The sequence below is a fragment of the Nannobrachium achirus genome (assembly GCF_963921795.1).
Source record: "Nannobrachium achirus genome assembly, chromosome: 20".
NCBI lineage: Eukaryota > Metazoa > Chordata > Actinopteri > Myctophiformes > Myctophidae > Nannobrachium > Nannobrachium achirus.
This window is the reverse complement of record NC_137827.1, coordinates 41,722,310-41,745,222: the sequence shown is the minus strand read 5'-3', so window position 1 is coordinate 41,745,222 and position 22,913 is coordinate 41,722,310. Positions and strand designations below refer to the sequence as shown.

The following is a 22,913-nucleotide window of genomic DNA, read 5'->3' as shown; positions in this document are numbered from 1 at the left end:
GACCTTATTCTTCTGTTTTAACCACTTAAACCCTGTATGTACTTAGTTGTCCGGTGTCCCCCAGGGGTCTACACTAGGCCTCCTGGGTTTCTCTATCTACACTTTTCCTTTGACACTATCCAAATGGACAAGGCAAGCTCAAAACACGTCGCACGGCTTGTAAATGTAAGTAAGTAGGTGCATGGCAGAGGCTTATTGTCTGTATCGGCAGAGAGTGCGGCGGTCTATCCCTGTTTCAATGCGCTAGACCTACCATCATCTCCCAGTAGTACTTATACTACGCTTGCGGTCCAAAGGCGAGAGCTCTACCGACTCTCTGAGCTACCTGGACACTATAGCAGATGTGCTATTTTTTATATATGACGATTGAGTGTAAAGAGACAAAGGAGCCTCTTAAGACTTAAAGTCATCCTATCTCTCTATCTCCTCCTTCCCTCCTTCCCTCCCTCCATCCCTCCCTCCCTCCCTCCCTCCCCCCCTGCAGCCGGACGACCTGGACCCGTTCCAGGACCTGCTGGACGACCGTGCGTACGCCACAGACGTGAGCATGCCCAGTCCCAAGCCCAAGTACATCCACTGCAAGGAGAGCAAGAAGGACCTGATAACGTAAGATCACCCCGCCCCGCCTCCCCCTTCGCCCCCCGAGCCCCCAACCGCATCGATTGCCCCCTCACCCGCCTGCTGCTGCCCACTCCACTCCACCCCATTTTTATTTTTATTTTCCCCTGTAGTTCGTCCCTCTCCCTTCTCTCCGACACCTCTCTCTCTCTGTTCATCGCGCTTCCATCTTCCTCATGCCTAATTTATGCTCCGTCGCACGACGACGCATGGCAAAACACAGACGACCGACAAGCTCACGACGCGTATCGCGTCGGTCGGCTATTTTTGGCGAGCTACACCGCCGTGCGATGAAGTATGCATTGAGCTTCACGTTCACCCTACTCTTCCCCTCTTAGAGCTATTGCCAGTGGCTTTGCTACATCGTGTTATGGCAGTATTTTTAATGCCCCCCTCCAGCCTGCTACTCTATGGTATAGCTTCTTCTGTCTACAGTATAGCTTCCATTGTATTTTCCGTCTCCCAATGCTTTGACATATAACGGCCTGCGTATAGCACTAATAGCTCTCTGGTCTCCAGGGCCAATTATTACAACCAGTGGATCGCAGACAGTGAAGCTAAACAAAAAGACAAAAAAAAAAAAAAAGCAAGAACCCCAACCCCTTTTAGTTTTTTCTTCTCCCTCTTGGGCTCATAATCCTATATCTATTTTTCCCGGTGGCAGATGTCCTACACTGGGATGTGGTAGTAGTGGTCACTTGACGAGCAATTTCGCCTCACATCGAAGGTGTGACTTCCTTTTCTCCTGGAGTCTTTATCTCTCACCGGTTTATTGTTTTCAGCTTACCTCCTCGAACCACGCTGTCCAGACTCCTGTAGGCAGAAACGCTTCTCTCTCTCTCTCTCTCTCTCTCTCTCTCTGATGCGTTAACCCTTTGACGATATCGGAAACCCGATTTCCCAAAGACATAATAGTAATGACTCGAACGGAGCACAAGTGGTGCATGTGTTGCAAAAAACATGTCAGCCTCCTGGATCAATGTCATTCAGTCCTTGGCTCTTTTCCACCGTGCACAGTTGGCAGTTTCACAGCACAGTAGTAAAGTGGAATGTCAATCCAGGGAACTGACGTTACTGTACTTTATGCACGCTGGTCCACCGAGATTGTCCCCCTGAAATAGGTTTATGGACTAAGACTGGACTTAAAGCCACGTTGAATGTTTGGTAGAAACGTGGGTTGCATGGCGGCTACCTCCTCGGCATGATACGAATCACTGTTGCAAAAAAAGTAGTGAAAACAGCAGATCTACAAGCACAAAACGCCTCGCGGTGTGCTTGTAGATCGGCTGTTTTCACTAGTTTAAATCATTTTTAAAATGGAAAATGCAAAACGAACGGTTTTGGACATACAAGGTTTTCACCCGACAACGACGTTATGCTAGTTGGCAGTATCCTGAAATGTACATTATTATACAATAATAATAACAGTTGCTTCTGTGCTCAGGAGAATCTTTCACTCGCTAAATAACACATTGTCTCTATTGGCCTTTGTTTGCCTTTCTTTATTTGCCAAACAGTGCGATTTTAATATGTTTTTGTTTCACCATGAGCCTGAATGAAAACGCTGTGTACGGTTCTCATGCGCAGAGCACAGAAGAAGCAGATAAAGATGATTGACGATATCTATTTCAACCTCATATGTCCAAAACTGTTCAACATAAAAAAAAGATCTACCTGCTACATTAGACTACTTTTGATGCTTACGAAGAAAAAACCCCACAAAAAGTTAGAATATGGAGGTACTGTAAGAGGTTACTCGCCCAGATAGCTGACTGTACATTGTGTACAACCCAACATTCTACCAGTGTTCAACATCCATTATAAGCCATAACTTGACTCCAACTGTATAACTCTTTTTGCAAGTAACCATGGGATACATTCGGGTACGTTTTGGTGCAGAACACAAAATACGCCTAACACATCTGGGAGACGTGTTATGCTCTAACTCTAACACATCCGTAGGAGGTGTTGGGTGTGCATAAACCACTGATCAGACTCAACTGAAACATTCAGAGGGTTAACGTCTTTATCAACTCCCCTTGCACTTGCATCATGGCTTCCTTGCATTTCCTGTCTTGTCAAATTGTGTTTTTCTTGAGTGTGTATGTCAGGGGTCTTCCACGTTTTCAGGCCAAGGACCGCTTACCTGAGAGAAAGATGAAGCAGGGACCCCCCACTACATATTGTATAAAATTGTGTCGCAGATTAGAAATGTCCATATATTTCTTAGACAGCTTAGACTTGTTTGACAGCACTGTCATCATGTTGGAGTGATGTGTATTTTCAGACATTTAACCACTTGAACCGTCAAATCAAAGCAAACCTCTTTGCCAAAAAATAGCCGATCTACAAGCTTACAACGCCTCACAGCGCGAGGCGTTGTAAGCTTGTAGATCTGCTATTTTTGGCTAATGTTCCACTCGGAATAGGGATGCTAGGGTTCAAGTGATTAATGTAAAAAAAACATCATCCTATCACACAAAGATTTGGTGGCCCCCCTGTAGTAACTCTGAGGACCCCCTGTTGAAGACCCCTGGTGTATGTGTTTAAATATGTGTTCTGTGAATATGTATTGTACTTCAATGGTTTGGCTCATCGTGTCACCAATCGACAAGCTAATGTTTTTCTGCTGTGTTTTCCAGTCTCTCAGGTTGTCCTTTAGCCGATAAAAGCATTCGAAGTATGTTGGCCACCAACGCTCAAGAGCTCAAGTAAGGAATGAGAGACGTCACAACATTCTTTTTCTCCAATGATTTCTTATATAGTTTTGCTCTTTCTACCCGGAAACAGCCAGGTCAGCCTTGTTAATCACTTGATCCTCGGTGTCGTTATTCTACGGGGAACATCCGCCAGAAATAGCAGATCTACAAGCTCACAATATGTCGCAACACGGCGCATCGTGAGCTTGCACATCGTCTATTTCCGGCAAATAGATTTGGTGTATAGAGGGAATGTAGTGGACGAAGTACAGAGCCGACCCCGATGGACTAAGTATTAAAGGGGAAGACCACCCATTTTCAATATTGAACTATGTCATTAATATACCTTAGAGGAGTTGTGTGGAAATAGAAAAAAAGTTCCCCCCTTCTGTGTTGCCTAGAACTGGAGGATTGATTTTGGGGTTTGTATTGTAAAGTACAATGGTGTGATGTCATCAAGTTGTACTTTACAATACAAACCCCAAAATGAATCCTCCAGTTCTAGGCAACACAGAAGGGGGGGAACTTTTTTTCTATTTCCACTCCTCTAAGGTATATTAATGACATAGTTCAATATTGAAAATGGGTGGTCTTCCCCTTTAATTAACTAATTATACAGGGTTTAAGTGGTGATTGGTGAAGTAAGCCATTTACCATGAGAGGGAGTGGGTTGTTGGCTGATTTACCACTGTTTCAGGGTTGTGCCACGAGCCGCAGGCCACCACTTTTTCCATATAAATTAAAGAAAACACAGTTGTAACTTGCAAGGATCTTTAGTTAAAATCATTAATTGTTTCAGTGGGTGGGGTCCATGAGCCAACTCAAGGTTGTTGGCCTATTTACCACTGTTTTAAACCAATCAGAATCCAGTATTTGAACAAAAAAGTGGTAGAATGCATGATTCCCAACAATAAAAGAGTATACAGTAGCCGCACACTCGTAGCTGCACAATGATTCGGACAGACAAGCTGCCTTCTTTCAGGGTGGTCTGATGTATAGCATTGTGAAACCATTTCCCAGACATAGAGTTAATTATTGGTCATTTCTGGCTGCTTTTTAACCACTTAAACCCCATATGGTTGAGTAGAGTTTCTCAGGGCTCTCTGCTTGTGTCTTTTCTGTTTTTGTGGGGAAAGCTACAAAGTGGATGCTGGGGTTTAAGCGGTTAAGTGGTTTATTTGTCAGTCCATTCATACTTTGCCTTGCTATCAGCAGGGCAAAAAAACACACAGGGAGGTACATTGTTAACTGTAATCCTAAGGAGCTGTAAAGAGGCTGCATTGACTGACGTCAGGATCATGTGTGTTTTGTTTGGTAGAATTCTTATCGTTGTTGTCGGGTGGAAACCTTGAAATCAAGTTTCAAATGTGTACATTATTTCGCAAAGTAAAGCCCTGCTTCATCGCACAGGGCTGTCGCACAAAATTAGTGAAAACAGCAGATCTACAAGCACGCAACGCCTCGCACCGCGAGGCGTTGTGTGCTTGTAGATCGGCTGTTTTCACTAGTTTAAATCATTTTTAAAATGGAAAATGCAAAACGAACGGTTTTGGACATACTGTACAAGGTTTTCACCCGACAACGACGCTATGCTAGTTGGCAGTATCCTGAAATGTACATTATTATACAATAATAACAACAGGAACATGATGCCACAAAGACTGTATGCCCTGTATGCAGCGTGGCTGCATTGCTCCCCTCAGTATTATACTCTTTGCTGTAGGCCCTGAGTCTTTTGTGCGTTTTGTGTCCCCAGGTGCCCGACACCGGGGTGCGATGGTTCGGGGCATATCACTGGCAACTACGCCTCACACAGAAGGTAAAGCGCACCCACACACACACGCACGCAGCCACGCACGCACACACACAAATACTGTACAGCCACACTGCAGATCTCTCTCGCTCTCTTCCCTTTATCTCTTCTCCTCCCGACATATGCGTGCATATACTGCCAAAGCAGAATAATTTAAGTCTTTAGATCTGCCTTTCATGTACACACACAGACACACACACACACACACACACACACACACACACACACACACACACACACACACACACACACACACACACACACACACACACACACACACACACACACTACTTTATACTAACGCAGTGTCGTTTATCTGCAGTCTCTCAGGGTGTCCGCGGGCCAGGAAGAGTGGGATAAAGATCATTCACAGTAAGGAGAACAAGGAGGACCAGGAGCCTATCAGGTACAGGAGGACACCGCCTCATCAGTCTAAAAAAAAAAGAAAAACCTCTGATAATACCCAAACTCTTCAGCATCCACCACCACCACCACCAAACGCTTACGGCGCTGTTACACATTTTAGATGGCGTTCCCCCCACAACGTTGTCACGCGTTGTATCATTTAAGAGAGGTGGTGCCATAGTTTTGTACTTTTTCTGTTTTTCATGTGTCTAGGAGGTTGAAAGTACTTCATTAGACCCCCTGGTGTGTTTTTTATGAGCAATTATGTATTCTCTTGGTATTTGTTTGTTTTCTCTTGGAGGCTGCCACCTTGTGGTCAAAAGTGTCAGTTAAAAAACACAGATACAATGACATCACAGAATCAACTCCTCCCCTAATTACCATTCACCCAACATTGTGGGGTGTGGCTAACTTCAGCTGGGTCACCACCCACCATGACATCCATGCATACTTAATGAGCTGGGGGTGTGGCCACATAAAAACCCAATTTTAACTCTTTCTGTATACTTTTTTGGAAAAAATCTTCCTCCTAGTATAATCATAATACCTGATAATCATGTTTTAGAGGGGGGAAAATCATGGCACCACCTCTTTAAGAAAAGGGAGACGACCCCGACTTGTTAAAATGCAAGAGCTGTTAGCGTCGGGGTTCTGAGAGGGGGGAAGAGCTATATAGCTGCAGTCCCCTGTGTGAGAACCCAAAAGACGCTAGTGGGGAGGGAGAGGGAGAGAGAGAGAGAGAGAGAGAGAGAGAGAGATGTAGAGAGGAGAGATTGATTTGGAGTCCACCTAAATCCCACAACGGGGCTTCTTTCTGGCCCGCGCGCTGCAGTTGCATTGATTTCTCTGGTGGTGCAGAGTACAAACAACACACTCTCTGGCCGCGCTATATCTTGTCAGTCCACCGGGGTTTCTGAGGGGGCACAGCGGCCAGTTTCCCACAGTTTCCCTCTCTCGCCTTGGGCTGGCCATTATCTCTCTCTCTCTCTGTAGCCGCTGTTAGTGGACGTGGAAATGAATGCAAAATGCCTCTAATTACTGTTCGCGGCGGTTGCCAAACAAGGGCAGGATCCTTCCGTCGCTGCACTCCCATTTGCTTACAATTTGGACACTCCTCAGGGTTAAAATAATAATACTATTTTTTGATGAATGTGATGAGGATTTGACTGCATACTTTATGGGTAACTCAAAGTGAGGTTGATGCAGCTTTGATCTTGAATAATCTGTACGTGATCTCTATTCATTTGCTAACATTTTATAAAGAAATTAAGTATCATCTCTGTCAGGTGGAAACCTCATATGTCCAAATACTCGTACTTTTCAGGATTCAAATTCAAAAGTAGCAAAAGTAGCAGACATGCAAGCTCAAAACATGTCACTTCGTGCCACGTTTCGAGCTTGAAGATCAGCTACTTTTGATGCTTTTGTGTGACACTGTAGTATAATCAAGTAGGGCATTAATTTATGAAAAAAACACAAAAAGCTAAAATATGGAGATCAGAGGAAGAGCAACGATATGAGATACGTAGATGAGTTTCCCCCTTGATTGAAATGTGACGACTCTTTCGTTCTTATTGGGCAATGGCCACAGTACACTACTCAATATTCGTTGCATCTTTTGCAATGCCAGGATATCCCTGACCCTTGGATGGTGGCCCTGTACACCTCCCTCCAGCTCTGGCTGCGTTTGGCCCGGGGGAGCTTATAGACGTACCGTGGGGAGCTGTCGTTGGCGCTCTGCCTGGATGGGCCACGCGAGGCCCCAATTCCCCCCTTCTTCTCTGCTTGGCTAGAGCCAGGCTTGGGGCTCGGCCTCTCCGGAGGGTTTTACCCCACACCTCGCTCTTTTGACAAGATTCACCTGTGTTGAAACCACGGGTGGGCTGAAGAAAGAGAGAGAGAGTGAGAGCCAGGATATCCCATCTGCCACTTAAGAGAGCAAGGAGGGTCTTGTAGGGGTGCTTCAGCAGAACCCCGGCCAGCGCAGTGTTCATTAGCCCATGGATAAAGACAAACTCATTTCCTCCACCTTCCCCAGCTGAGCGTCAGATCTGCCTGGAGGGCAGTCTAGACTGGCACAGTTTCGCTGGCACGTAACACACATGTAGCCCTTGTCACACACTTGGCAGTTGATGGGGCTTTAACAGCGTGGGTCAGGGATGTGTTAAATGCCAGGCTGAAACGAGTTGACTTCCAGGTCGTGCGGAGTTGGAACAAGAGTGAGACTTAAACTGGCCGTGGGTCTGGACCAGTGTTGAGAGTCTCCCACAGAGAGTGGAGATCTGGGACCAGACAAACGGATCAATGTTTAAATGTAAAAAAAAAAGTTTTTAGGGTGCTAAATTAGGTGGAAAGCTAAATTATAGAAGAACAGTCAATCATTATCTAATGCCATGCTTACGGCTACGCCAATTGGGGTCGGGGGACCCCCGGGAGTCCTTGGGGGGAGTTCCAGGGGGTCCCAGCAAAAGTAGTTAACCTTAGCCTGGCAACGCATTGCGGGTTCCCGTCCCGATCCCGACAGGCTGCATTGTGCTGCATGTCCATCCCCATCTATCTCCCCACAAAGCCTAGATTTTACTAGAACACTAATGAGTCTTTCACACAATAGGGACCGCTATAGAAAACAACTTCATACTGTACTTCCTAAGGTTAATGTGAGCATTAGCAGTTGTCCTTATTGAGTGAAAGATGAACTATTTCTACATTTTCTATTTTAGTTATAGAGACGATTATAGTGTATTAAGGCATAAAAGGCTTATTCGCTATAGGGATGCTTTTAACAGAATATGAACTTACATAGTCCAATACACACGGAAAACTGTCATTCAGACCAAAACACATATAGGGTTAAATCTGCCTTTTATCATACCCCTTAATACCTGCTTTAGTCGATTTTTTTCATAGCTGCCCCTTTTGCTAGATTTCGGCTGCCCCTGTTGCTAGATTTTGCGGATTCTCTCATAACTAACACAGTGGATTGTCCTTAGGCTAGTGCGGTTATTTCTTTAGCTTCAAAGTTAGTATTTTTTTATTGGATTGTGTTTACACAACGTCCTGAGACCAACCAAACCGCTGTTTTGACCTCACAGGCACCCTTACTTGTCAAACGGCTTCTGCTCTACACCAGAGCAGGGAGAGGAGAGCCTAGAAAGGGAGGGGAGGAGCAGAGGATCTTCTCATCTGTTTGACAAGTAAGGGTGCCTGTGAGGTCAAAACAGTGGTGTGGTTGGTCTCAGGACGTTGTGTAAACACAATCCAATAAAAAAATACTAACTTTGAAGCTAAAGATAAAACCGAACTAGCCTAAGGACAATCCATTGTGTTAGTTATGAGAGAGTGTATATGTGTTTTGGTCTGAATGACTCCTTTAAAGACAGGACAGTTTCACCCTAGCTGAACCCGTAACACCTCGAGTGACAATTTAACTCAGAGTGTGCGCAAAACGAACGCGTACGGGTCCGTTTCGGTTCCATTTTACACACACTCTGAACGATGGCGTAATCTGTTGGTTTTTGGGTTGTTGTTTCTTTTGCGCGTGGAAGATATGACATGTGGAATCACTCGTGTTGCCATCGCTGCATCTGATTAGCGCCGGGTGTGTTGACACACAGGCAGCATTCCAGATCTGTAGCGCGCAGTGTAGCGCGATAAGGCTAGCGCCGGGAGACAGCTCCAACATCAGATTATGCTATCTTTTGTTTATATTAACCCACTCAGAACGGGTACACATCATTGCGTATCATTATTTTATGCTTTAACTATTGAAAAATAGCAGATATACAAGCTCACAGCGCGGCACTGCCGCGCTGCGAGCTTGTAGATCAGCTATTTATTTTAAATCGTGAAAATTTGAATTTTGATCCGATTTCTCAAAGTGTCTTTTGAATCCTTCTAAGGTTTTTTGAAAAACCTATGTTTCTATGTCAGCGATCTGGCTAGCCATCGTCAAAGAAAAGGTCCTTTTCACTTAACTGGAGCTCAGTTAGTCTGTTCTTGAGAGACTACCATGTCAGTGGTTCTCAAACGTTTTCATGTGAAGGACCCCCAAACTGATATTTATTTGGCCACGGACCCGCATCTCAAAATATCTAGTTCCAGGGACCACCCAGAAGCAACATTTGAGTTACAAACGTTCGCTTTAAAAATACATATATTCAAAGATTTGCACACATTTTCACGACTTTTTCATAGCAGATCTACAAGCTTGCAGCGCGGCACTCGGTGCCGCGCTGTGAGCTTGTATATCTGCTATTTTTCAATTAGTTAAATTATAAAATAATGATACACAATAATGTGTACCCGTTCTGAATGGGTTAATGCTGAGGTGAGAGATAGGGTGAGGGGGGGGGGGGGGGGGGGGGGGCATGGCTGGCGACATAAATATATATATGCTTTTGTTATTCAGAGCACTATCGTATGTCAAAGGGGTCAGTGTGTCTGACGGCACTCGGGTCCCAGTCGCTCCGAAAAAAGACTGATTGTGGCCATTATATAATCAGAGGGATTTATTTTTGTTTGCTTGTTACGGTGACAACACACACGTAGTGGTTGGTGGTGATGATGAGCACGCACACACGCACGCACGCGCACACACACACACACACACACACACACACACACACACACACACACAACCGCACGCACACAGCGTTCATTTCACTCTGAGGAGAGTATAAATGCGACCCAAATAGGGTCCATTTTGGTTACATTCGTACCTACGCTCTTGTGTTACACGCAGGATTTTACTGGGTAATCATTGACGTGATTACAATTGCCCCGACGATGATGACAATGATAATGATAATGGCGGCTCAGATAATCAGGACGACAATGAGGATGATTATGACGAGTTCCAGGCTGCGCTTTTATGAACAACACACAAGGAATGAATGAATGAATGAATGAATGAATGAATGGGGCCGATTCCATGCCTGGCTAGCAATGTGTCAAATAGGCATGGGACGATATGAAAATTTCATATCACGATTATTGTGACAAAAGAAATCGCGATTTAGAAATCGCGATTTACAATCTTATCGCGATAATCTAAATCCATTATCCTGGACGGACATTTGATAGAGAGTGAGAATTCATCAAGTACGTATATTATAAGTACCTTTTACCAATTACTCTCTCATACATAGTGTCATAGTAAATACCGGTAAGTGTCATACATATTCTGAAGAAAGACATTCAATTACATTCAGTAATTGTTTTTTATGATCAAAATAAAAACATTCTTAAGAACATAAGAACCTGGTCTGAATGCTACAGTTGCTGTGCCACCCTCCCATGCTATTCTGACCGTGTGTGTGTGTGTGTGTGTGTGTGTGTGTGTGTGTGTGTGTGTGTGTGTGTGTGTGTGTGTGTGTGTGTGTGTGTGTGTGTGTGTGTGTGTGTGTGTGTGTGTCCCACTCTCAGGTGTCCAGTCCCGGGCTGCGACGGGCAGGGTCACGTGACGGGGAAGTACGCGTCCCACCGCAGCGCGTCGGGGTGCCCCATCGCCGCCAAGCGGCAGAAGGACGGCTACCTGAACGGCATCCAGTTCACCTGGAAGGCCGGCAAGACGGACGGCATGTCCTGCCCCACGCCAGGCTGCGACGGCTCGGGCCACGTCAGCGGCAGCTTCCTGACACATCGCAGGTGGGTGGTCTATTATGAGGGGGTCTTCCCTATGTTGGTTCTCAAAATGACTCTCCAAAGGTCCTTGGGGGGGGGGGGCTTCCAGGGGGTCCCTGCTTCAAATATAATTCTGATATGGGTGGTCCGCACTCCGCAGCCAAATACATATCTTTTTGGGGAGTCCTTGACCCGAAAAGGTTTGAGAACCACTGTGTACTTTGACCGAAACCCGAAGATTTCGGTCAAAATGTCATTTTCGACCATAAAATGATGTCATTCGCGACTTCTGAAAAGCATTAGACCGTATTAGAGTTCGGAAATGTGCACGTCGGAAAGTCCAACACACCGAACATTTTGGAGATACTATGGACATGATTGGACTGATGCTGGTACAGTAATATTGTCTCTGCCTTTTGTCCACCAAACAGTGTGATACCTTGAATGTACCCCATTCAGTGATGGTAGAAGTACTCTTTATTTTGTTTTGTAAGCAAACTTATATTATATATAATAATACATAGCATACACTCTGTTATATCCCAAGTAAAACTTCTGCTTTCAAAATTTGACTTGAGTCAAAAGTTCGTCATCAAAATATACTATCAAAATATACTTGCCAAAATGTAAAAGTACTCATTATGCAGCATGGCCCATTTCACCATCATATTATTGGATTGTAATCAGTAAGGCATTAATGTGTTCCTCTCTTTAATGCAGCAGCTGGTAAAGTTGGGTAGTTTAATCTATAATAATACATAACACTCTTATCAGTTAATGTATGTTTTGTGTTAATAATCTATCTGCAAAGTAACTAGAAACTACAGCTGCCAAAAAAATACAATATGCCTCTGAGATGTGGAGTAAAAGTATAAAGTATGAAAAGAAAGGCTAATACAAGTGCAGTACTTGAGTAAATATAATGTGCTTTCCACCACTGAATTTCTTCTCATTGCAAGTGGGACTGAACTTCAGCGTTATCCTATTTCTTGTCTCTTGACCTACTTGCTATGACGGAGCTCTGCACGCGTCTGGAACTGGCAAGGATTGATGAGGAGTAATATCAGTGATTAATTAGCACTCGTATGCCAAGCCAGCACACTGAAATCCAGAGTTTTAGTTTAACCACACTTTAAATCCCCATGTACTTCCTTTGACTTGACTATCCTTGGCCCGCTCCTTCTTTTCCTCTAAACACCATTATCTCTTCTGCGAGAATCGGCTGTTTTCACCAAATCGCTCGGCTATTTTCACAGAATGTTTGCTCTAATATGACATGACCAAAATAGGTATGCTATAGGGCAGGGGTCTTCAACTAGGGGGGTCCTCCAAATTGTTGTGTGAGAAACTTGTTTTTTCCCCCCTTTACTATTAATCACTTGAACCCTAGTGTCCATATTCGGAGAACTTTAGCCAAAAATACAAGCTCACAACGCCTCGCGCTGCAAGGCGTTGTGAGCTTGTAGATCGGCTATTTTCTGCAAAGAGCTTTGGAGGGAGAAAAGAGCAGTCTAAGTACAGTGAAAGGTCAAGTTTATTAAGTATTGACGGTTCAAGTGGTTAAATATCTGAAAACCCACATTTACATGAATCCAAAATATACTGATGATCGTGCTGTCAAACAATGAAACTACATGGAATCTATGATGCTTCATCTCTCTGTCAACTAAGGGGTACTTGGCCTGAAAACGTTGAAGACCCCTGCTATAGGGTCCACGCAGTTAAATTCCCACCCCGGATTTGACTGTCATGTATCATGTGTTATATTATGTGTAAAGACAGCGACATTGAAGAGGTGGTTATACTTGCTTTCTTTTGCCATGATGATCCACTATTAATTAATAATCTCCGGAGTTCACAACGGACGCTGGGTACATTGCTTGCGAGGACCCCAGAATACAACAATAAAACAATGGTCTCCCTTCTCTTCTCTGTGCCACCAGCCTGTCGGGTTGTCCACGTGCCACCTCCGCCATGAGGAAAGCCAGACTCTCCGGGATGGACATGCTAACAATAAAGCAGCAGCGCTCCAGCAACGGTACGACCATGTCACCAACCAACCAACCAACCAGTCACTAGGGACGGGACGATAAGCGATATTATCGTTTATTGTGATAAAAAACACTCTCGATTATCGTATCGTTGAGATTTAACTTATCGTGATATTGTCATGCACTGGGATCAATTCACCTTTTGTTCGCCGAGCTGCATATCCGGTACAACTTAAACCCTCTATAATTGGTAAAAGGTACTTATAATATACGTACTTGATACAGTCTTTTTTCACTCTCTATTAAATGTCTTTGCCAAAAAATAGCCGATCTACAGTCTTTTTTCACTCTCTATTAAATGTCTTTGCCAATAGCCGATCTACAAGCTCACAAGCTTGTAGATCTGCTATTTTTTTGGCAAATGTTCCACCCCGGGATAATTGACTTGATTATCGCGATAATATCGTAAATCATGATTTCTTTGGTCACAATAATCGTGATATGACATTTTCATATCGTCCCATCCCTACCAGTCACCCACACTATGCCAACCAATCAACAACAACAACAACAACAACAAAAAACAGAAAACGAAAACCAGACACCGAGCGTAATTCCAGTTTTTTCAGATAATGAGCCAATCAGGACAGCGTGGGCGTAATGAACCTGCTCCCGAGTAGGTGCCCAAATTTGAAATAAACGGCCAATCAGAGCTGAGATCTAAATAATGAGTGTTGGACAGGGAACACCAGCCTGAAAGGAAAGGGCTGCAATTGCTTGGCAGTAATCACAGACATGCAGGATCCGATGCTAGCCAGTAGTAATTAGGGCAGAGGACTGTTCGCTGTGGTGTGGACTTTAGCTTCCCTCTTTGGTTACGCTATACCACAGACTATGATGGCTTTTATGTGCAGGGATCATAATGAGTTTTTCCGTTCTTTTAATCAGCTAAAACGCTGCCAATCTGTCAAATAATTCCACCAAGGCGTTGACTCAGATATCTTTGTTATGTATAGTTTCAGACCTGTTTCGGTCCTAACGTGAAGAAATGTTGGAAATAGACGAGGGCTGGTCCTCATACATTATTGATGACGTTCCTTTCCTCCCCTCCAGGGCTGGAGCATGAAGATGAAATCAAACAGCTGGATGAAGAAATCAAAGATTTAGGTGAATCGAATTCACAAGTGGAAGCAGACATGATCAAACTTAGAACGCAGGTACAGTAAAACCAGTGCGATGGTTGAAACGCCTCGTTCAACGTGTGTGCTCTGTTCGCGATGATGTTTTCGTGTGCGAAAGGCTCGGGGCGATTATCTGAAACGCATTATGGCGGACCAGTCTCACTGATATTGTGAAAATAGACTGGTATAACGTCAATATCATGATATTAAAGGGATATTCCACTTTCAAAAAAGCTTTTGGTAATTTTATCGTCTAATCAGGCTTTTAGGAACACCCTGAAACGTTTTTAATTTGCTCCATTCAGTATTTAGATATTTGATGTACATGTTACCAGGCCCTACTCCTCAAGCACCTTTCCCCATACACACCCATTGTAACTTCAAAACTCCATTTTAACCATGATAGATTCATTCAAAACACCCATTATTTTTTCTGGTGACTCATAATACCATCCTAATACGTGAGCAGGCCGTGTTTTTCCAATAACTTTTTTCAATTATCTTTAATATATTTTTATTGTATTCAACTTTTTCCATTTCCCCCAAAAAATAATAGGTGTTTTTAATGAATCTATCATGGTTAAAATGGAGTTTGAAGTTACAATGGGTGTGTGTGGGGAAAGGTCCTGGAGGAGTAGGGCCTGATAACATTTACATCAAATATCTAAATACTGAATCAAGCAAATTAAAAACTGTTCAGGGTGTTCCTAAAAGCCTGATTAGACAATAAAAAGACCAAAAGTTATTTTGAAAGTGGAATATCGATCCCTTTAAATATTATCGAAATCAGCCCAAGCCAGTCTAGTGTTCACGTGTGTGTTTGTGCTTGCATTTGAATATCATTCGTGTCGGGCAGAAAGCTCTTATCTCTTTTTGTGTTTTTTCTTTCTTAAATTAATGCCCTACTTGATCATACTACATCAGCGTCACACAAAAGCATCAAAAGTAGCAGATCTGTATAACTTTTCGAGCTTATATATCGTCGTTGTCGGGTGAAAACCTTGTATGTCTAAAACCGTTCGTTTTGCATTTTTCATTTTAAATAATGATTCAAACTAGTGAAAACAGCCGATCTACAAGCACACAACGCCTCGCACTTGTAGATCTGCTGTTTTCACTACTTTTGTGCGACGGCCTTGTACGATGAAGCAGGGCTTTACTTTGCGAAAGAACATACAAATTTGAAACTTGGAGATACCGGTACGAGGTTTCCACCCGACAACGACGATATGCTCTTTCAAATCCTGAAAAGTAACCGTTTTGGACGTACAGTACGAGGTGTCCGCCCGACAGAGATGAAGATATATATTTGCAAACATTTACCGGTACTCTAACCTTTGTGCTTTCCTCGCCCCCCAAAACAACCCTCTCCTTCAGATCACCACCATGGAGTCCAACCTGAAGTCCATAGAGGATGAAAACAAGGTGATTGAACAGCAAAATGAATCTCTGCTGCATGAGCTGGCCCACCTCAGCCAGTCACTGATAAACAGTTTAGCTAATGTCCAGCTCCCTCATATGGTAAGGGCCACCAGGAAACGGCAAGCCGGCAAAGTTACCCACTTAAACCCTGTAGCATCCCCCTATTCCGGTGGGGAAATATTCTTAGCAGGGACGTGCTGGGCCCCTGATTCAGCCTGGGAAAAAGAGTTGGAGAGGCCCTCATTTTTATTTATTTTTTGCTATATTTCGTCGTTGTCGGATGGAAACCTTATATGTCCAAAACCGTTTGTTTTGTATTTATCATTTTAAAAATGATTTAAACTAGTGAAAACAGCCGATCTACAAGCACACAACGCCTCGCAGCGCGAGGCGTTCTGTGCTTGTAGATCAGCTGTTTTCACTACTTTTGTGCAACGGCCTTGTATGATGAAGCAGGGCTTTGCTTTGTGAAAAAAAATATAAATTTGAAACTTGGAGATACAAGGTTTCTGCCCGACAGTGACGATTTACTTTGTTGGCCGCACAGCCCCCAAAATGGAACGAAGGCAGACATTTATTTTTTATTTTTTTCCTAATGGCTGGCCTGGACCGGCCGGGAATGAACCGGCCGTTCGGGAGTTGTCCCGCTTTTCCCAATGGCCAGCACGTCCCTGATTCTCAGTCCAAAAGTTCCTCCTAAAATGGACAGGAGGGTCGGAATAATGAAGCAAAAATAAAAAATAAGGCCAGCACACTGTCTTCACTTACAAAAAAATGTATAGTTTTAATGCAGAAATTGCCCGGACCTTCATTGTCCGAGTACGCGAGACAATTCTTTCCACAAAGAGATTTGATGTGGAGGGGGACGAAAAGAGCATACAGAGCCGACCCCTATTAAGTATTAATTGACTCAAATATAGAGGGTTTGAGTGGTTACAGGACTTAGCCGAAATCTAATATTTTATGAGCTAATTGATTTATTTGTGTACTTGACCAGAGCCTATTCTGCATGCTTAGACTAAAATGTAGAACGTTGCTTGTCTTTCCAAGCTGTAAGGGGGAGTTGAGAAATGAGAGGCTTTTTTTATGGATTGGAAATGTAGAGAGAGTCACAATGGTGAGAATATGGTAATGACTTCAGGTAGTGCACAAACCGATGGAGAAGTCTTAATCATCAGCCATACTGTAGTTACACCTGACACAAATTCACTGACATTTTAAAACGATGTGGTGTCATCGCATCACCATTTTGACTCTCGTTACGACAATGTAGGATCATTTTAGGAAATAAGATTTGATTTAATGTTATCTAATCTAATGCATGAACCTTGAATAGATTCTTTCTATTACATTTTAATTAATATTTGTATTCTCTTACACTCTCTTGAAGATAATGACGATTGCTGTACAAAGCTAACCATTTCTTTACCAGGTCTATTTAGTCCTATTTCAGTCTTCATGATGCTATTCCTTAATGTCCCTGTAGACACTAGTCTCTTGCATAGTGGAAAATGCACACCATAATCCTTGACTATAAAGAAAGGTCCTTGCCTTGTCCCGTGGCTCAAAAACAAGTCATTTCTAGCTCAACTTGACTTTCAAATTTAAAGAGATTTAAAGGAGGGGAAATAAGTTTAATTGAAATTTCACTTAAATGTGGCATTCTGATTCTGTAAGTTGGATGCAAATGTAGGCCCTAGAGCCGTGGTTTCAAAACGATGTGCTATGAGACAGTGGTGGAAAAAGTACTGCTTTTATTTAAGTAAAAGTATCAATACTGCAATGTAGAAATACCTTTTAGGGATCGGCCACGCCGCACTTTTATTCTACCTATGAGGGCGAATTCTGCCAATGCATTTCAATGGGAATGGAGCGGTTTGTTGCCATTTGTGGATTTCCCATTGAAACGCACTGGCAGAATCGACCCTCATTGCGACCGCAGGTCGCAGTTTACTATCAGAACCGTCACAGCTTGTCTGTATACGCCCGTATGTCCGTCTGGACGGGTACCGCTTGACACTGTAAGTGTTTGTAGTTTGACACTGTAGTTTGTAGTTTGACACTGTAGTGTACATCACTGTGACATGTGATGTCACAGTGATGTACACTACAGTGTCAGTGTCAGGGGAACCGCAGTGTCAGGCGTGGTCTATGGGTTTGCCGCTCTGACATCATGCTTTGACATCACTGTGATATGCCGATATATGGAGATCCCTGATGTCATCAATATTAAGCCCATATCTAACAGGACTTCATATGGGAATGCCCATAATGGAGGAAGACAGCCCATATCTGTGTGGCTGGTTCAGACAGGGATCTCCATGTATGGGCATAAAAGGGATGCATGTTTGATGTCAGATGTGATAGACATCATAGGATTTTCACATAACGAATAACTGAGTAAGCATGTTTGGGGTCTCACAGCATATCTCCATATATAGTAGCCTACAAGGATCTCCATATATGGTTACCAGGGGTCTCTATAAAGGTCCGATATACATCACTGGCGGCCAAGACAGGGCACGACCTCGCCCTTTAGGGCAATTTCACAATTCCTTCCTACTTTTACTCAAGTAAATGTTAAATAGGCCTACCGGACATTTACTTGTAAAATTGCGGTATTCATACTTTTAAGTAAAGAATTTGAGTACTTCTTCCACAACTGATCCATTGGTGTGCCTTGTCCTTGAGCACAGAATGTTTGAAACCCACTGCCCTGTAGTGCTATGCTGTATTCCACTTTTTAGCTTCCCCATAACTGTGCATCAAAGACTGCCCCCTAGTGTCTACATTACAGAACAACAGCTTAGTGTGTATTGGAAATGATATTCCTTCAAGTCAGCTAATAGTCGTGTTTCGACACCTTTCCCTCTGCAGAAACCCCTGACACACAAAGAGGCTCCTCCCATTAGAAATAACAGCTGCTTACAGATGCACCAACGAGTAAGAACATGATTTATTCACTTCTCCCCAATCATATCTTTTTTCTCTTTGTTTATACATCTGTCTAGAATACTAATTGACAACCCTCTGTACTTCATGCCTGTTCATGTTTCTTGATTCTTTTATAAAATGTCTCATGTCTCTTCAAGTTTTCCATAACCATACACCCATATTACATTTTTGTACAGGCTCCTTTTCTCGTCGTAGTATTCAAGTTGCACTAGGCTATGTAACTTTCCTCATCTAAGTGCTTTCTGCTTTAAAAAATGTATACCATTGAGCCGATAGAGCCTGTTTTCTTCCCAGGGGATAAATTGAATCTTGAGCATCAGGTCAAAGTTTGTGTCAGATCCTGTGTCCAGGTGAAACATTAACTTTGACACAATCTAAATGTCTCAATAGAAGAACCGGGAGACAAAATAGAACCACCCCAGTGATGTCATTACGTGCGCATCCCGCATCAAAAACTCATTCAAGTCGCCCAGGGACTCATTCATGTCATGGTCCTGGGGTCCCGGGGATGCGCCTCCATTGGAGTCCACGTTAAAATAATTTACCGGGTTGCGGTAAAATTCCACAGACACCACCATTGTTCATGGGTGAAAGCATCCTACTTTACCCTACGTTAACACAAATAAAATCCACGTAGAAAGTCTTAAACAGGCGATAGAAACGTCAATGTTTTGATTCCACCGACGTCCGATGCTATTTTGCGCGCCCGAATTCATTAGGGGCACATGTTTTAGTAGTTTTAGTAGTTCTAAGTTCAAACATTAGCCAAATTGTAAAATAAATATAAGAAATAGGCAAACATTTTGAAAATAGCCGATCTACAGTACAAGCTCACAGCGCTCGAAAACATTGTATTGAGGACTCATAAAACTTTTCTGGGACCCATTTAAATGACCACCTGTGGGTCCCGGGACCCATTACATTGAAAACCTAGTAACATCACTGCCACCCCAATGGTATAAGCAGTGATGGGCAAGCTACTTGGAAAATGTTGTTACCTAAGCTACAAGTTACACTCGATTAAACATAGCTAAAGCTACAGCTAAGCTATCCCCAAAGAAATGTAGATACCTAAGCTACAAGCTACTTGGCAAACTTTATTTTTCCCAACCGTGATGGGCAACTACACTACAAACTATCCCCATGAAATATAGCAAATTTCCGTTACGCTACTTAGAAAGGTAGTTAAGCTATGTAGCTTAGCTACTTGTAGCTACTGCCCATCGCTGGGTATAGGTTATATTGTATTAGCATACTCTACCCTTCATTAAAACCACTTTTATACTTTCAACATTTTCCAAATAGCCAATATAGATGATCTACAAGCTCACAATGTGTCGCATTGCGACATGTGAACTGCCATAGATCAGCTGTTTTCAAATTCATATGGCATTCATAAAATAGGGATGCCAGGTGGTCACCGTAATAATGACTATTGTCAATGAACGGAAAAGGCTAATTGTTTCACATAATATCATATAGGTCTGTTTTCTAAAACAATTGGAGGAACCTGCATTCGGGAAGTTGATGTTTGACATTTGGGCCAAGCGTGCAGTCTGCACTGACTTATCAGTGTATCTTCTCTGTCGGGTTTAAACTTCATATGTCCAAAACTGTTACTTTTCAGGATGCAAATGAAAAAATAGCAAAAGTTGCAGATCTACAAGCTCAAAAGGCGGCGATTCACGCCGCATTTTGATCTTATCTACTTTTGATGCTTTTGTGTGACGCTGTAGCGTGATCACGTAAGGCATTCATTTAAGAAGAAAATGTTAAATATAGACAGCAAAGATATCCATTTTTCACGAGGTCCTCATAAATGTGCAGGTAAACCTGTTGTTCACATTCTTTATTTTCTCTGGCTAGCCTCTCCCGTCAACAGCAACAGTGAAATGTAGGAAATCTCCATATGCTAACGTTTCGTTCACAAAAGCATCAAAGTAGCAAATCCACAAGCGAGCTTGCACAGTAGATCTGCTACTTTTGCTATCTTTTTATTTGTATCAGGAAAAGTTACCGTTTTGGACTCATGAGGTACTTTCCACCTGACAGAGAGATGAAATGTGCAACCTTACTGGTCCATCATGGTACCATTTAGTACACTGAATACGCTTAGAGTAAATGCTGCAGATTTTACTAGATTATTGTGTATCCTCCCATGGACCTCCCCTGGTCTAATTTGAGTGTGTTCTTTTTTAAATGCCCCCTCCCCACAGGAGCCAATCAGCGAGCAGAACTTTGACGCTTATGTGACCACTCTGACGGACATGTACACGAACCAGGATCAGTACCAGAGTCCAGAAAACAAAGCCCTGTTGGAAAATATCAAGCAAGCTGTCCAAGGCATCCAAGTGTAACCCTCCAGCACGCAAGAGAGATTTCTGTTTTGTTTTTGTTTTTTCCCTCCGATAGAAGTGACTGGTAGAGCAAAACTCACTGACATATAGGAAAGACACAGTGACGGACGCATCTCCTTCTTTGGAGCAGTAACTTTAATAGTGTTATGATACCTTCGAATTATGTTCTTTCAAAGACAAAGAAAAGTCGTTATGCTTACAATAACTTCATGGTAACTTATTTTGTTTTGGTTTTCCTTTGGGTCTTGCTTTGAGGAAGAAGAAAAAATAATCACATGGCAAAATAGTTTTTGAGGAGCTTCACATTTTGTACGTTTTCATATGAGCTGACATAGTGTCATGTAATGTTTCTAGCTGCTCATGTATGCACATTTTTAGTGTATATTTCTGAACAGTAAGCTAATGATTATAGGACGTTGAGTTCTTTCTATTGCTTGACAACGAAGCATTTTAGACGGAAAAAGCTGAACTGGACAGTGAAAAACACAACAAAAAAAACCACAAAAAACTAACAAAAGAAAAAACAATCCACTTGGAGGAAAACAAGCAAAGAGGAAGCTAAGCAAAGAGGAAGCTAGATTGTCTTTTTTCTCCTCAATGGCAATTTCGAACTTGACAATTTTAGATGTTTTTTGCCCCCACATCATCTAATTCTTCTTCTTCTCCTCCTACTCCTCCTCTTCTTCTTATTGCGTGCAGATTGTTCAACAGCAAGGACTGGTTTGCGAATTGCTTTATTTTCTGAAAATGCTTGAGAAATACTTTTGTCTTTTTCTTTTTTCTTTTTTTTTTTGAGAAGAGAGGAAAAAAACAACAAAAAATATTTGTAGCTGAAGGTGGGGGCATTTTTTTAACTGGTGCTGTACAATGTGTCTGGAAAGGAAACTGACCTGATGTATGTATGAATGTATGTATGAACAGTTTTATTGTAAACATCATTACACGGAAACCCGATGGTGGAAAATCCCATTATCAAGTAGAGGCGGTTCCCTCCTAAAAGAGAAAAGGCCTGTCTCTGTGTGGTGCATGCATGGCCACCATGCTCTTTGAATCACATAATCTGAAAACTAAAGTGATGTGTTAATGACGAGAGTCAACATCTTAAGCCCGATGTATTTCTGGCAGAAAACAGCCGTCACATAACGTCGTTGTCGGGTGAAAACCTTGTATGTCCAAATCCGTTTGTTTTGCGTTTATCCTTTTAAAAATGATTTAAACTAGTGAAAACAGACGATCTACAAGCACACAACGCCTCGCATCGCGAGGCGTTGTGTGCTTGTAGATCTGCTGTTTTCACTACTTGTGTGCGACGGCCTTGTATAATGAAGCAGGGCTTTACTTTGCGAAAGAAAGTACAAATTTGAAACTTGGAGATACGAGGTTTCCACCCGACAACGACGATAAGCTGCCGACGCGCCACAGGTGTGATGCGTCGTGCGCTTATAGATCTGCTGTTGTCGGAGCGTAGAAATTCCTGTAGACATTAGCCTTCCTTGTGTGAATCCTGTTCCATTTTAGAGACTTCCGTCACTGAGAGTTGAGAGAAGTCTCAGCAATATGATAATGAAATCATTTGTTTATAGTAGGATCATGGGATGCAATCTACAAATGGAGAGAGAGAGAGAAAGAGAGGGGGGAAAAGTTTGGGTATATGCAATTTCTTGTTTATACACATAGTGGGGTAACATGAATCTTTTTAATATATCCTATGTAAAATATTGATTTTTATACAAATCTTTTAATACATTAAAAAAAATGTCTTTTTAAAAAACAAAAATGGAGGAGGAATCTTGGACTATTCAGTTTTGGACGTGAAGGTCTTTGAGTTCCACTTTCTTTCTGTACGATTT

At 42.7% G+C, this 22,913-nt stretch overlaps 1 protein-coding gene across 1 annotated transcript in view; it reads left to right on the top strand.

Annotated features, from left to right (window-relative positions):
* The window catches only part of myt1lb (myelin transcription factor 1-like, b), a gene marked incomplete at both ends in the record, with an annotated part of 80,731 nt that extends 59,668 nt beyond the window's left edge, over positions 1-21,063 (top strand). Inside the window, 10 exons of the mRNA XM_080751072.1 lie at positions 485-606; positions 3,261-3,329; positions 5,074-5,136; positions 5,453-5,536; positions 10,960-11,181; positions 13,101-13,195; positions 14,262-14,365; positions 15,707-15,850; positions 18,629-18,694; positions 20,923-21,063. Of these exons, the coding sequence (XP_080607198.1) occupies positions 485-606; positions 3,261-3,329; positions 5,074-5,136; positions 5,453-5,536; positions 10,960-11,181; positions 13,101-13,195; positions 14,262-14,365; positions 15,707-15,850; positions 18,629-18,694; positions 20,923-21,063 (1,110 nt within the window). The remainder of the gene's footprint in view (positions 1-484; positions 607-3,260; positions 3,330-5,073; positions 5,137-5,452; positions 5,537-10,959; positions 11,182-13,100; positions 13,196-14,261; positions 14,366-15,706; positions 15,851-18,628; positions 18,695-20,922) is intronic.
* Positions 21,064-22,913: the final 1,850 nt, after the last annotated feature.